Raw genomic sequence first — 13,914 nt, forward strand, 5'->3', positions numbered from 1 at the left:
AATTATGTAGAAATATTTAATTTTTACTCTTTTAAGAAAACATGAAACTATAATAATTGCAATTTGCTTTCAAAGTGCCTTTACAGTGCTGATTAAGTAATCTTATATCTTAAATATTTCATGTAAAAATGGGATGGTGAAGCTACAGAGTATTAACTAAAAACTAAAGATTCTTACCAGCAATAACTGACACATACAGTTCATGCTTATTAATTACAAACTACAGTATTAGAAGCTCACTGGGGATTACTAGCCTCTTTCATGAATTATTTTTGTATTTTCTTTCATATGTTTCATTAAAATAGCTTTTTTTTTTTTAAGGCAATGTTCAATCTTTGATGCTTTTCTCAGTTTTTCTGCAATATCTCACTTAAGGGTAATTTTGAGTTTAGTCTGTTTTTGGAGTCTAATGGTATTAAGAACCGGTTCTGTTCATGTGTCTCAATCTGTCAACATTAAGTGTGGCATTCAAAAATAATATGTATACTTCCTCCTCTCCCACACCCAAGTTAATGAAAAGCTCATTGATGCTTCTGAGAGCAGAAGTTTTAACTGTGGAAGTTATTTAAGTGTCTGTTCATGCTTTCCATCAGTGTACATACCCCTGACTTGGAAAGCATCATACACGAAGTTCAGTCTCTGTTCCTGTTAAACTGTGATGTTCTCTGCTCAGATACAGTTGTGGTAGCCTTTCCAATGCCAGGCATTACTTACTTTCGAGGCTGTAACAATCTATTTAAAAAAAAAGGGGGGGGGGGGGGAAGGAAGAGAGAGTAAACAAAATTCTGATTTTACATCTTAACAGTATAGATGACAAAGCTTACCCCACCATGCTTCATATCTGCAGGGTTTTTTTGAAAAGGAACATATGTATGACACTTCAGATCTAGTTTCAAGCTGTGGTCTTTGAAAATGGAGGTGGTATGTTATTCAGACATGCTAAGTAATTAAAACTCAATATTTTGATGCTGGTTTTCATCCTATTACTTTTTACTACCTTATATAAAGTTCATATAATGTTGATTCCATGTTTCATTGGGAGAGGTATTTCCAGTAGCAGGTAAGGATAAATGCTACTGTAAAAGATCCTGGTTAAGAGCTAGTGCAGAACACAACTCTGGTTGCCTGCATTTAAGATAACAAAGTGAAACAGGGACAGAGTGAGTGGCTATTCACGATTAGGAGCCTCTCGTATGAGAGAATACCAGAAAAGCTTGTCTTGTTTCTTTTAGCAGAATAAAAGGTGGGAAGGGTCTGTTTGCTGTCTTCAAAGACTTTCAGAGAGGAAGGAAACATCCGGGTAGAAATAACTGTTTTAAGCTAAAGGACAGTGTTGCTGTAAATAAATGTAGATATCTGTGGCATTCAGATTTTTAAAGAACTTTGCTATTTGAGCGCTGGGAACTGGTTTTAACTGTAACTACTCAGAAGTAACCATTTCTGAAAAGGGCTGCCTGATGTCCAGTGTATGTTACTGCAGTGGCCCAGACTCAACACCCAGCAAATCTTTGTATTCCTGTGTTGACGATCATCCTGTCTCATTAGAAACTTCCTTTTCTACTTGCTGTTATGCATGTTGTGTCTAGTCATTAGGTGATTTTCCCCTCTTCTACTAGACCAGACAGTTAGGAAAAAATAAGCAGTACTCGTAGTTGAACCTTTGGATATATATCAGTCAACTTAAAATCAGCTCTTCATTGTGGAAAATGAAAGAAAGATTTGATGGGTAAGTTCTTATTAATCAGCTTCCTTTACTCAAAATAATTGTGGAGAAAATACCAAGTGAACAGTAGCTGAGCCAGATCATGTCTTGGTCTTATGACCTAATGCCATATAACCTCAGGCTGCAAGCTTCTGGGATTTAGCAAGCTGCACAGGGTCAATCAAGCCCAAGATGAGACCTCTCAAGGGAAAGTGCAGGTGCTGCAGGAAGTGGTGTTCGTGAGTCAGTGCCATCCTCTTCCTGTCGACTCTCATTCCAAGTGAAGCTGGATGTAGCAATTTCTGTGCACTATTGGATCTTACGAATTGAAAATAAATATGTAAATGCATGCTAACTGAATGGAAAAGTAAATTTTGGTCACACATTAAAACCATGCCTAGTATTTTGTGGGGTTTTTTCCCCTCAATATTTACAGTCTTTTTTTTCTTTTATTTACAGATGATGCCAAACACTTAGTACCCAACAAAATGAGAGACTTTTTCTGTACCATAAACTTGGACCAAGAAGAAGTTTTTCGTACACAGGTAGTTGAAAAATCTTTAAGGTAAGCGTAACTTTTAAATGGAGGTGATAAGCAAGACTGCCTCAGTTCAGCATAGCAGTTCAGCATATAAACAAGATCTGTATCAATGTGCATGTGCTTTTGCTTATACCTCTTTAAAATGAGAGCTGACTTGTGGGAGCTATTCAGAAATGTTACAGTACTGTGTAAATCGTGAGAGTAATTGAAAGTAGACAAAATCAAGGCTTGTGAGTAGAACAGTGCTTTTAAAATGAAACATGCTAAAACATATTTCACTTACTTTATTCTGTTCCACTGGGCAGCATAACATTATTTCCCTTGAAAACAACCTGGCAAGAAAAAGAACTCTGCCTGATTATGCTCTCCATGTCATTTCCTACTTTTGACGTGCAGTTGGTCTGTATTGGTGGAATTTTGCTTTTAGTATCTGTCTTGTAAAACCTGTTTCTAGAGTGAGGAAACTGGAACTTTTCCATGTATAAGAGTTTTGTGTGCTGTGAGATGTCCCCCTGAATAGGCCTCGTTCTCTCCTGAAGTTCTTGCTTTGGGAACTATAACCTGTACTCACGCAGAATGGCTTCCTTTGCCTCCCTGAGCAGCACTTAGCTGTAGGTTCTGCTATGGTCTTAGAGCCTTAAAGCAATCAAACAAAATAGCCATGGTAACATAGCTGCAGTAGTGTGGGTGCTTTTATGTCTCAGAACTCTTGATGACCCGTACTAAAGTATTGCTGCAGCTGCATTTTTCAGAATATCTGAGTGACAGTTTATCTGGAGGAGACACTAAACTGTCTTCGTAAAACCCAGAAAGCTTGTTCAAACTCTTGAAAATTTTCCTAATTCTTCTTGTTTCCAGTGGTTTTATTGTTAGTGTTTGTTGTTTGAGCCATCTCTCTAGGTGTTTCAAAGTGAGGAAGAGCATACTGCTCATACGGCAAATTTAAATACGGAATTTTACTTTTTCAAAACATCATTTTAAGGCCTTATGCTTCTGCATGAAGAGCAAACACCACATACATGCAATCAGGAACAAATATTTTGCTCATCCTCCTGATGTGCAACTGCTATAGTCAGATCCAGAAAATTTTTGGAATTTAACTGGCTGCAATTGAGATTGAAGAATTACTCAGTTGAGTTTGTTTTGGTAATCAGAGAATAATGTTAAAGAGACTGTACTGATAAAGCAGAAACTGAAAATTTTTCCTTCAAATAGAGTGGTTTGATGGGTAAGAGGAACTCAATGTATCTTTTAAAAAGAAAGACTTTGCTGTCTGATTTTTGACATGTTAATAATTGAAACCCTCAAAGTTACTACTATGTTTAGAATCAAGACGCGTTACAATTAATGTTTATGCAGACATTTTTATTGTATTCTGTTTAAGAATTTGTATACTTTATATACTTTATATTTAAATGTATACGCTTTAATCACTTGATAATAAAAGAAGTATTAAATGTATAAAATACATTAGGAAGTATTAACTGATAAAAGATATTGCCTTAGATCCGTGAAAAATTTTTAAATAGTACTGAAGTTTTAAGTGAAACTTGATTAAATGAAAACAGTGCCATTAGTACTTTACAGAGGAAAGGAAGAAAAATCTCACTATAACAAAACAACAATTTGGGGAGTCTTGAGTAACACACACACGCCTCTCCTCCTCAAATTGAGAATTTTTCAGGTGATATGAAATTAATATTTCTAGGTTGAGAACATTTTATTAGGAGTTAAGGTCAGTATTCCGAGTCACTCTTTGCCCCAGGTGCCTTTCTGTCTCCACTGACTCCATAGGGAACTCTGAATTGTGGCTGCATTGAGTTAGGTTCAAAGCATGAGTAGGGTTCCATACAAACTGATGAAATGTAATGAAATAAGTCATCCTCAATTAGCAGCAACGAGAGTTGGATGCTTGCACTTGATTACTAGTGTGTATGCAGTTATGAAGGCTGACACTTGTTCCAGAAACTTAATTATGCCGTCTTGTTGCTTATTACTGTGTTAAGCTAGAATACCGTACTAACCTAGAGGTAGTGGAAGGGAAGATGAAAGCTCTGATCTCTTATTAGTCTGAAAACTTTATAAATTGTTTTTCAGTAAGGTGTAGTACAGTATAATTTTAGTCATAAATACAGCTTTAAATTTAATTGTTTTGTATTATTTGCTTGCTTTTTCTTACCCATGTAATTCACAGTCTGTTTTTGTCACCATATTCTGGGTTGCAAATTCGTACTGCTTGTAATCTAAATGGTGTTCTATGAAAATCCGCTAGTTAAACATCTGTGGAAGTAATTATGACGGGAATTAAAATGATCTTTGACTACAGTGATTGAAAACTAATGAAGAAATGTATTTTTAAAATGTGCAAATAGGTTTGGGCTTCCACCAGCACTGGGACTATTGTTAGAGTGCAGATGTGAAGCAAATGACTTTTCAAAGTTAGAAAAACATGAACTAATACTGAAGTGAAGGAAGGATATTTTGACTAATGGTTCAAGAAATATTTCCTGACACGGTATGGAATTTCTGCGGGTTCTGAAGAAAGCAATTTTTTTTCCCTTGGAAAGAACATCCATGAGCCTCCTCAGATAGCTGTGGTCAAATATGAGGAATTGGGATGGGGAGGTGTTATAGGGGTGTTGCCTTTTTTTTTTTTTTTTAATTTCAACTAAATTAAGTTTCTTTTTTTCAAACTGAACTTTGTGTGAATGCAAGGTTATAGCAAAAATTAATTCTCTTGTTGATATAATTGTTGCTTTTATCAAATGACAGATCTAGGGGCATCAGTTAGTTTCTGTCATAGAACTGCCTGTTCAATGTAACAGGGAAAGGAAGAGCAAAGGACTATGTCACACATTTAAATTTAATCTCCTGTATTACTGTAATCCAGTCCTTCCTGTATGACAGTCTGGTCTTCCTTTGAATTAGCACTATCTTCTAATTTTGTATCCGTCACAGTCTTTAAAGTTCTTGCATCAAAGTCACAAATGAGAGTATTAAACTGACTGAATCCCTGAGGAACAGGTTTAGTAAGTTCTCCATTTTAATTATTCCTCATTAGTATAATCTATTGTACCCCTTCAGCCAGTTCTGTGTCTACCTAAAGAATTTCTTTTCTAATCCTTTGTATTCTCCACCTTAAATTTTTTCTCTGTGCCTCATACTTTTCTAAAGAATAATCAACAACTGATTCATAAGGCAGTGGTGGTAATCTAGGTAAGGAAAATATATCAACGTGAGTAAACCAATGCATTACCTTCTATTTATGCTTATACTATTGACCTGCTCTTTCCTGCCAAATCTGAGACCTCATGTAATGTTGAGGTCAAAATAATGTTAGTGGCTGATCATTCTTTGGGGGGAGATACAGTTGTGAAGGTGGCTCTCTTTAGCCATAGGATATGGCTGCTAAATAGGTTTTTGGTGGTCTCTGCTTATAGTCTCCATCCCAGACTAATTATTTGATTATAATTGGATGCATAGAGTTACATAGATCCAGCGAGAATAGGGATTTAATGCTTAGTGATACACAGTTGTACATTGTGGCCTACTGTTCCTCTTAGGATGTCTGACTGAAGCTGAGTTAGTAGCAGTTTCCCTTGATACCGGTGCCAGCTAGTTCACCCACTGTTCACTCTTTCAGCTGTAATATCTCTTTGTTTGTACTGGTGCAACTATCATTTGTGTAGCTATTAGGGGAGCCATAGCATGGAATTGACCCAAGTTTAAAATAAAATGAGCAGCTAAGATAATAAGGAAATTGAGGCTGCTTAGGGCTGCACTGCTGCTAAAGGTAATTCTCATGAATTTATACATTTAGTGGTTGTGCTGACAAGAACCTAGCCCTTGAAATCAAAGCCAAATTTGTTGGTTTTGAAATTTGAAAACAAAAAAGTGGGAAGCTGAAAAACTGCAAGCAAATTTTTCGACTGAGAATTCTTAAATTATTTCTCAGTGTAATGCAAAGGCTAATATTGATTTGTCTACTTTGGGGCCAATAGTAAAAGATTTATGTTTGAACAAAAGGAACATTTTCACCTGTGAAATTCCTCGTAATGGATTTCTGCAGTTCAAGCTCTTGTTCCTAAAAATCAGTTCTAGAAATTTGGAATGTGAGGGGTTTTTCACCAATTCCCCCCCCCACACACACTTTTCAAGTTAGTTATCAGCTCTTCTCTTATTTTTAACTTAATGAATCATTGGTCCTTTAGCATTTGGTGTTTGCTTTTTTCTGTAAATATTTTAAAGGGAAGATATCCTATTCTTCCTGATATTCTTTTGGGTAGTAATACTATGAACTGATTGTTCCAAACACAAGTATATTTGTATTAGTTTAGTGAAGTATTGTAGCAATACAGTGTCAAAAAGGTACTTTACTGTGAAACAGAAAACACCACCAAACCCAAAACTGGCTGGGTTTGGTATAACTGTCATCACAGTACTTTTCTGTAGAAAGAAAGCAGAGGCTAAAATTAGTTTTGTGAAGCTGCACACCTTTCCTGGCGATGTTAGTATGTTGTAATTGAAAGTATTGCAAATCTGTAAGAATCCAGTAGTTCCAAAATAGCAGGGTTGGGTTTTTTTTTGTGGATGCACTTGATTTTCAGAATTCACAACTTGCAGTGACACAAATAACATTGTGGTTTTGTTCAGTCTTTTTTTTTTTCTATTTTTTAAAACAACCATAAGGCATTTTCAAAGTCTTAACTCTCAGTGTTAACTGCATGTTCTTGTAATGAAGTGGTTGTGGATGGCTTTGATGATAGATAAGTATAGTGCGAAAGGCCAAGGTCTGTGACTGCAGTAAAAATGTAGCATTTCAGTGTTTGTCTTCTGTGTAAATTACATAAAATGTTTTTCTATCTTAACTTTCAGTCTTTCTTTTCAGCCCTTACTTTGGGGAAGAGTTTTTCTTCGAGATTCCAAGAACATTCCAGTGGCTGTCCTTCTACATTTATGATAAAAGTGTTTTACAGAAAGACCTGCGTATAGGTAAGTTCTGGGATACCATCTACATCTTGCATAACACTTGGTTATTTTTCAGTATTGTTATCTGTAGTATTAAGGATATAATTACTAAAGTGACACATTTTTCAAAACACAGTATATAGTGTACTTAAATGTTCCTTTTAAGTCTGAAAAGCAGGATTTCTTCCCGTGCTTTATTATACTAAAATATGTTTATTTTTTAGGCCAATAGGATATCTTACAGTTGTATGGTCTCAATAAATTTTTTTAAAATTCTACTTGTTTTTTCTCCGCTTCCATTTCATTGGAATACTTGAATAATTGTCACTCCTTGTAGGTCTTTAAAGAATGAATTGTGGAATAATTCCACAATAATTGCAATTGCGGAATAATTCTTAAAATTATTTATAGATTTTTTTTTTTCTCTGTCAGTGCAACCTGTAATTTAAAATTTGCTGCAAAATCCTTTATGTAGCTTAGGTGAAAAATTACAGGATGTGGATTTCTGCCCTCTCCCTCCCCTCCTGCATAATGGCTCTGTTGCAGCTGCTCTTTGGATATAGTTGCTATAGAGTTCTAACAGTCTGCTGTGGAAGAAAGCTTCACGTTACTTGAATTGAGGAAGGAAATAATTTGCACCAGGATGTCAGATAATTTGATATAATAACAGCTTTCCAAATAGCAATCAGAAGAGTAAAAGGGCATCTACCTTCATTTTCTTCAACACTGTTACTGTTCTTTCAAATCTTTGTTATGTTATTTCCAGCCACAAGTGTGTTCTTTATTTTAACTAATCTTGTTATTAGTGATACCCAAGATAATACATCATAATTAACTTAATTGGGCTTTATCTAAACTATTTTTCTGCTTTAGTTATGTTTCATGTTCCTTGTTTCCATAAGCTTTTCATATAGCATCATGAGTTTTAAAAAAACCTGAGAGAAAGTGAGTTTAAATAGATTTGAAGTTTGATTTTTGTTTGGTTTTTTTTTTAAATATTTGTCTTATTTGGATGAAAGTGATATTTATAATTCTCTCTCCCTGCTCCCCCCCCCCCCCCCCCCAGGAAAGGTGTCAATCAAAAAAGAAGATTTATGCAACTACACAGGAAAAGAGAATTGGTTTATGCTTCAACCTGTTGATTCTAATTCAGAGGTTCAGGTAACTTATTAAATCACACATTTACATTTTTTTAAATTAAATATAGATAAGTGGATGTAGTGGTAGAAGTTTATATTGAGCTATGGCAGATAGAGGTTAGCATATGTCTAATTCTTGTGAGACAGTTGTGGCTTTCAGCTTGATTAGAGAATAGTGCATATTCTACATTTCTAAACTAGCTGTAGTGTTCCTCATGATACTTAAAACTGACAGAAGACTTGAAGCAACTGTTTGGGATATGTCTTAACAGTATTTTGCTGTCTAAAATCTTTAGCATAAGAGGAGCTATGTACTTGAGACACGTGAGTGATCTAGGAAACTACTCAACAACAAAACTGACTTTAAAAAAATGATTATCTGAAATGATGACCAATTACGTGCCATGAAATGGTTAAAGTCTCAAAAACTGGAGGTACTTGTGCTGTGCTCATTTATTGTATTTTGAAATAGTTTCTGCATTCAGTATCAAGTAACTTTCACTTTGGAGTTGTGTTTTGGTCTGTGGTTCAAGTTCTTCTAACAAGATTGTTCTAGTAATACGTAGAAGTCTTGGACTTGGCAGTGTTCGTATTTTTCTAGTAACTTGGAAGTCCTTCTGGGTAGGGAGAATCTTACCTACTTTTACAAGAGGTGGATGTGCACAGAATTCTCAAAAAAACCCATGTTATTTTCCAGGATTAATTAGCCATAAGCTGTAAGTTTAGCATGCAGCTGTTGGGTGTATAGGACTGCTTTATATGAAGACAGATTTTTCAAAAGATGTGAATACTACTTTCTCTTATCTGTTGAAAATCTGTCCTCGTTCAGTTAGAATAGAATAGTTCATTTGGAAGGGACCTACAGATCATCTAGTTCGACTGCAAGTTGTCTCATTCTTCTTCCAATTCTTCCATCTAATCATTCTGAATATTCTACAAAGTCCTTTCCAAATAGAAACTGAAATTCAGTATCTGCTTTGACTTAAGTATTGTCTTGCTTGCTACGTTTTTTCTCAGTCATAAAAATGTATTAAATACTACTTTTTGTTATAATACTATATAAGTAAGTATGCAAATTCAATTATAATATTCCATTAATAGAATGTAGCAACTTCTTGCATATTGGAAATTGAAAAAAAAAATAAAATCCCATGGCTTTGTAGCTTACCATGGAATGTAAGCTCTTATCTATGGCTGGGACATGTAAAGCACTCTCCTGCATCATACTTCCATTGAAGGATGACCTTTCCTGCTAAGGTGTGTGCTCTTCACATTAATCTTGCATTGAGTTAGACCTTTTGGGTAGGTTTCTCCTCTGTCCTTCTTCCTTTTTCCATGAAATTAGTAAGAGCAGAGCTGACCAGTTCCTATCTGCCAGGTTTGGCTGAAATCTTACTGGTTCGGATGTGCCATACCGTACTGAAATGTATTCCTAGGAAATTGCCAAGATTACTGGTGGCTCATGGCAGAAAATAGCAGACTTTCACATAGTGTGTGTGCAGAAAAAACGCACAGATATTTCTAAAGCTAGATAACAGTTGGGGGCGGGGGGGGAGTTTTCAGCTGTGCTGCTGTTACGGCATCATACATGTAGTTGACATTTTTTCCTTTAGTTCCCTTCCTGGGAGTATTTTCCAGAATGTATGATGGGGACAAGACAATAGGATGGCTTAGAACTATTTTGTATTCCTTGGCTATATGCAGCACACATTACAGTTTATCTGGTTTTGATACAGGCTAACTTTGGTATAACGAGCAGCTTGTATATCAGGTACATTAGTGGTGGAGGTGCATATTGAATATTGTGGTATACAGCTTGTAAATGTACGAAATCCACATTAGGTCACAAGTGCTTTGGTGCTGGCTGTCATCATCTTTACTAATAAGCATAGCTTGGGTTTTGTTTTTTCCTTTCCTTTACAGTTCCTCAGTTCTTATAGCCTATATGGGAAATTCTCAGCTCTACCTTGGTAGGACAAATTAAAGTATCACTGGAAGGCATTTGAGTTCGTTAATAACTTTGACAGTTTCTAGAAAGGCTTAAAAGTATATTAAATGAACATTTTGCCTCTTCTGGAATTACAGGGAATTAAAGTTGCTGATTTCAACAAAACTGAATTGAGGAGGTGAGGAAATAAACAGACCAGTCATTTTCTAAAACCATCTTACTTGTAATAAATTTAGGACTTCTCTAGGATCACGATCCACTCCTAATGCAGAAGCTGTAGACCTGTCATCTTCTATTCTGTTTCCACAGCTCTGTACTTATACGGGTAATCTGAAGTGGAGGTGATTAAAAGTTCAGCAGAGCAAAAGCATTATGTGCCTGAGTTAATACAAGTTTTTGGTGAAAGAAAGGTGATGAGTATTTCCTTTAAAGTCTGTATGGGAGGGGAGTGGCCTCTCCCCAGCCGTTGAAAGTGTGTAAAAATTACTTTGATTTTTAGAAGGCATCTGCTCTAAAACTTCACATTTTCTAAAATGCAGATAGCCTCAGCATGCTAGTAAAATTGTTAGGATTGCTTGCCTTCCCCCTTGCTTTTTTTTTTCTTAAATCTTCATTTAGCTGGTTTGAAATGAGGTCATTGTTAAACATGTCCTTGATCTATGAATAACAACTCATAGCAAGAAACATTTTGTGGAGATTTGATCAATACTTGCAAAATACATTGATAAGGTCAAAATCTTTCATGCACTTCTGAGGTTTCTGAAGGTAATTTTAACAGTCACTGTTGTTTTTCTTATAATTATAAATCCTGTCTTTTTTTGGAGTAATGTACTCCTAATAGATTCCTCTGTTGATCATGTAGAATGTGTAAATTTGGAAAAAATGGAGATTGAGCCTCGAGCCATCTTGTAGATGACTCAGATGTCTAATCCTAGGAAAGGGGAAAGGTCTGGGTAGAGTAAACCTCACAGGGTTATCAGGGTTGAAAGGATATTCCTAGTACTGTGGAACTGTTGGGTATTGCATAGTGTGAGGGCCTCAGTGTGGTAGACAGTAAGATGTACCACATTGCAGGAATGTGGTATAATTTTGCTCTAATTTCATAGAATCATAGAATGGTTTGGATTGGAAGGGACCTTCTGGTCCAACCATCTGGTTCCAACCCCCCTGCCATGGGGGGTAATTTAAAATGGGAAAGCTGGGGAAAAAAAGCTGATGGAAGCTGATAGAACGTGTATCTGGTATGTAGAGATGTTTTTGCAATAAGCACACAAAATTAAAAATTGCAGGCTGTAAATGTGGGAATATTATGGAATTTGTGGAGTATTCTAGAGTCCCAGTTTTACTTTCCATATGCCACAGGGACTTCAGTTTACTAAAGATGCTTCTGAGTGGATAACCTGGGTTATTTTAGGTTTATTTATAGTGTTTTTTGGTGTTTTTTTGTTGGTGATGGTGTGGTGTTTTTTTTAATCCAAGTTCTCTAACTTTTGGTTAGGAATTTTTTTCTTCTACTTAAATGTTGACATAGTGTGTATGGCATAAAGATGATCTTTCTTATTCTTACAAATTCAACAGTTCATTTGTGATATTTGTTCCATCGAGTTGGGGGAAGTGGAAGGAAGAGAACAGAGTTCATGAGAAATACTATAGAGTTTCTGTCGTTGAGGGAGGAACTGGAAAATAACTTAGTGTTTCTAACTATGTTTAAACCCTATCACCACCCTGAGTAACTTTCCCAAGCGTAGACTACCCTTCGGACGAAAGCCCATGCATCTCCGCTTGAATTTAAAATAGAGAAGTTTTTATGAAGAAAACTAACACTGTCAAAAGTTACTTTGTGGTAAACTTAGAACAGTAGTGTGGTTCTGTATATGGAATGTGGGTGCGGTTATATGAGTGCCTATTTGTGTAAATATTTAAAATACAGTTGCTAGCCTGCTTTCCACTTAAGAGCTTTAGAAAACTTGTATTTATTATAGATACTTGTAATATTTCATAGTGCGGCAATGATCAAAGTATCGAAACAGTGGGGGAAAAACTCACTTTAAATACAGTGTTAAAATGCAGTAGCAATTCTAAAACCAAAGCTGTTTAACTAAATTGTTTTTGTAGTTCTGGAGTTTATGTTGATGATTTGGAAACTCTGGTTTTGGCTCCTTTGTTACTATGTTGTCCCTGCCCATGGCAGGGGGGTTGGAATTAGATGAAGGTCCCTTCCAACCCAAACCATTCTGTGATTCTATGTGAATCTTGGCCACATAATCAACAGCGCCATCTTCCTCTGGTCAGTATTTAAAAATTGATTGTTGATCCATTTGTAAAGCTAAAATGGTGCATACCTGCCTCTGAACAACCCTGAGATCTAGAGATGAAAACTGTGTTCGCGAAGTGCACTGCTTATTAATTGTATAAGAATGGCTGATTTCTCTTTATGTTTTGATCTAAAAGCAATCTGTACAACCATGTTTAAAACCCAGTTGCATATTATGTCAAAACTTCTGATATAGATCTGCAGATCAGCCACTTCAGGAAACGATCACACTGCTCTGAATACACAAGACAACAAAAATGCACCCAAAACTCTTCGTATGTGTCAGGAAAATATTTACTTAGACCCATGTTACTGTAACCACTATGGTACTGAGTTATGAACAAACTACATCTATAGATAGTTCTCAGGAGCAGTAAACTTTCTATTTTACTCCCACTAATGAGTGTAGAACATGATTTTTTTTTAATTTTTATTTTTTTAAGCAAAAGGAAGATGTTTAGGCCATTCACAATATCTGCCAACTACAACTAGTTAAATCAGCTGTTACAATAAGTACTACTAATGTTCTCTTTTCATTTGTCATTCAAAACCTATGCCTTGTAAGGCTGTTGGCATGCTTCTCAGTATCCTGTTTTTATCCTGTAAATCTATTTTAGTCATTGAGTTTCTCTGCTTGGCAAATATTTTTTTAACATACCTGTGTTCCTATGCGTATAGTAACAGTTTGCAAAACACTTGGCAAGCATCCCAAAATAGTTATGTTTAAAACTTCCTTATGAAAGAAACTTCACTTCTCCTCCCATGTGACGTACCGAGAGAGCAGCACAGCCCTTGCCTCAGGGGATTTACAATAAAAACAATTCAGTTCGATGTCAAAACATAAGTGCTTTAGAAATGTGTGCAAGGTCAGCTAAGGGTTTTACTTCCATTTTAGTGTTGTACAGCAAACTTATAGTTCAAATTATAGCTTGCTTCATTTGCCACACTTTAAAATTACCTCCCAGGTCCCTTCCCTGAGAGTCATAATTGTGGACAGAGCAGTGTCATCTGATGATCCATTTAGCAAATAGACAAATTCCAAGAATACTAAGGAGAATATGGTTTAGAGGAAAGACTGTGTCAGTGTCTGGTTATCTTAGATGTGAAAGCCAGCATGAATAGTCGGGCACTGAAAGGAGTAGCAGTATTGTTCAGGCAGTAGATGTTTGGAGCAAGGTTATAGTACCAAATTTTGGTTATCCCAAGGAAGTCACATATCATGGTTTGGAGTTTTTGGAGCCTTTTATTGAGAGGGTTAGAGTAGGCTGGCCCTTGCTGAGTTCTGAAGTTAATCCATGTTAT

At 36.0% G+C, this 13,914-nt stretch overlaps 1 protein-coding gene across 2 annotated transcripts in view; it reads left to right on the forward strand.

The window, feature by feature from the left end:
* The window catches only part of RASA2 (RAS p21 protein activator 2), a 50,834-nt gene that overhangs the window by 5,091 nt on the left and 31,829 nt on the right, over positions 1 to 13,914 (forward strand). For both annotated transcript variants that reach the window (XM_075761111.1, XM_075761112.1), the window contains exons 2-4: positions 2,162 to 2,267; positions 7,132 to 7,235; positions 8,278 to 8,372. In XM_075761111.1, the coding sequence (XP_075617226.1) occupies positions 2,162 to 2,267; positions 7,132 to 7,235; positions 8,278 to 8,372 (305 nt within the window). The remainder of the gene's footprint in view (positions 1 to 2,161; positions 2,268 to 7,131; positions 7,236 to 8,277; positions 8,373 to 13,914) is intronic.

This window comes from Balearica regulorum, chromosome 9 (genome assembly GCF_011004875.1).
Source record: "Balearica regulorum gibbericeps isolate bBalReg1 chromosome 9, bBalReg1.pri, whole genome shotgun sequence".
NCBI lineage: Eukaryota > Metazoa > Chordata > Aves > Gruiformes > Gruidae > Balearica > Balearica regulorum.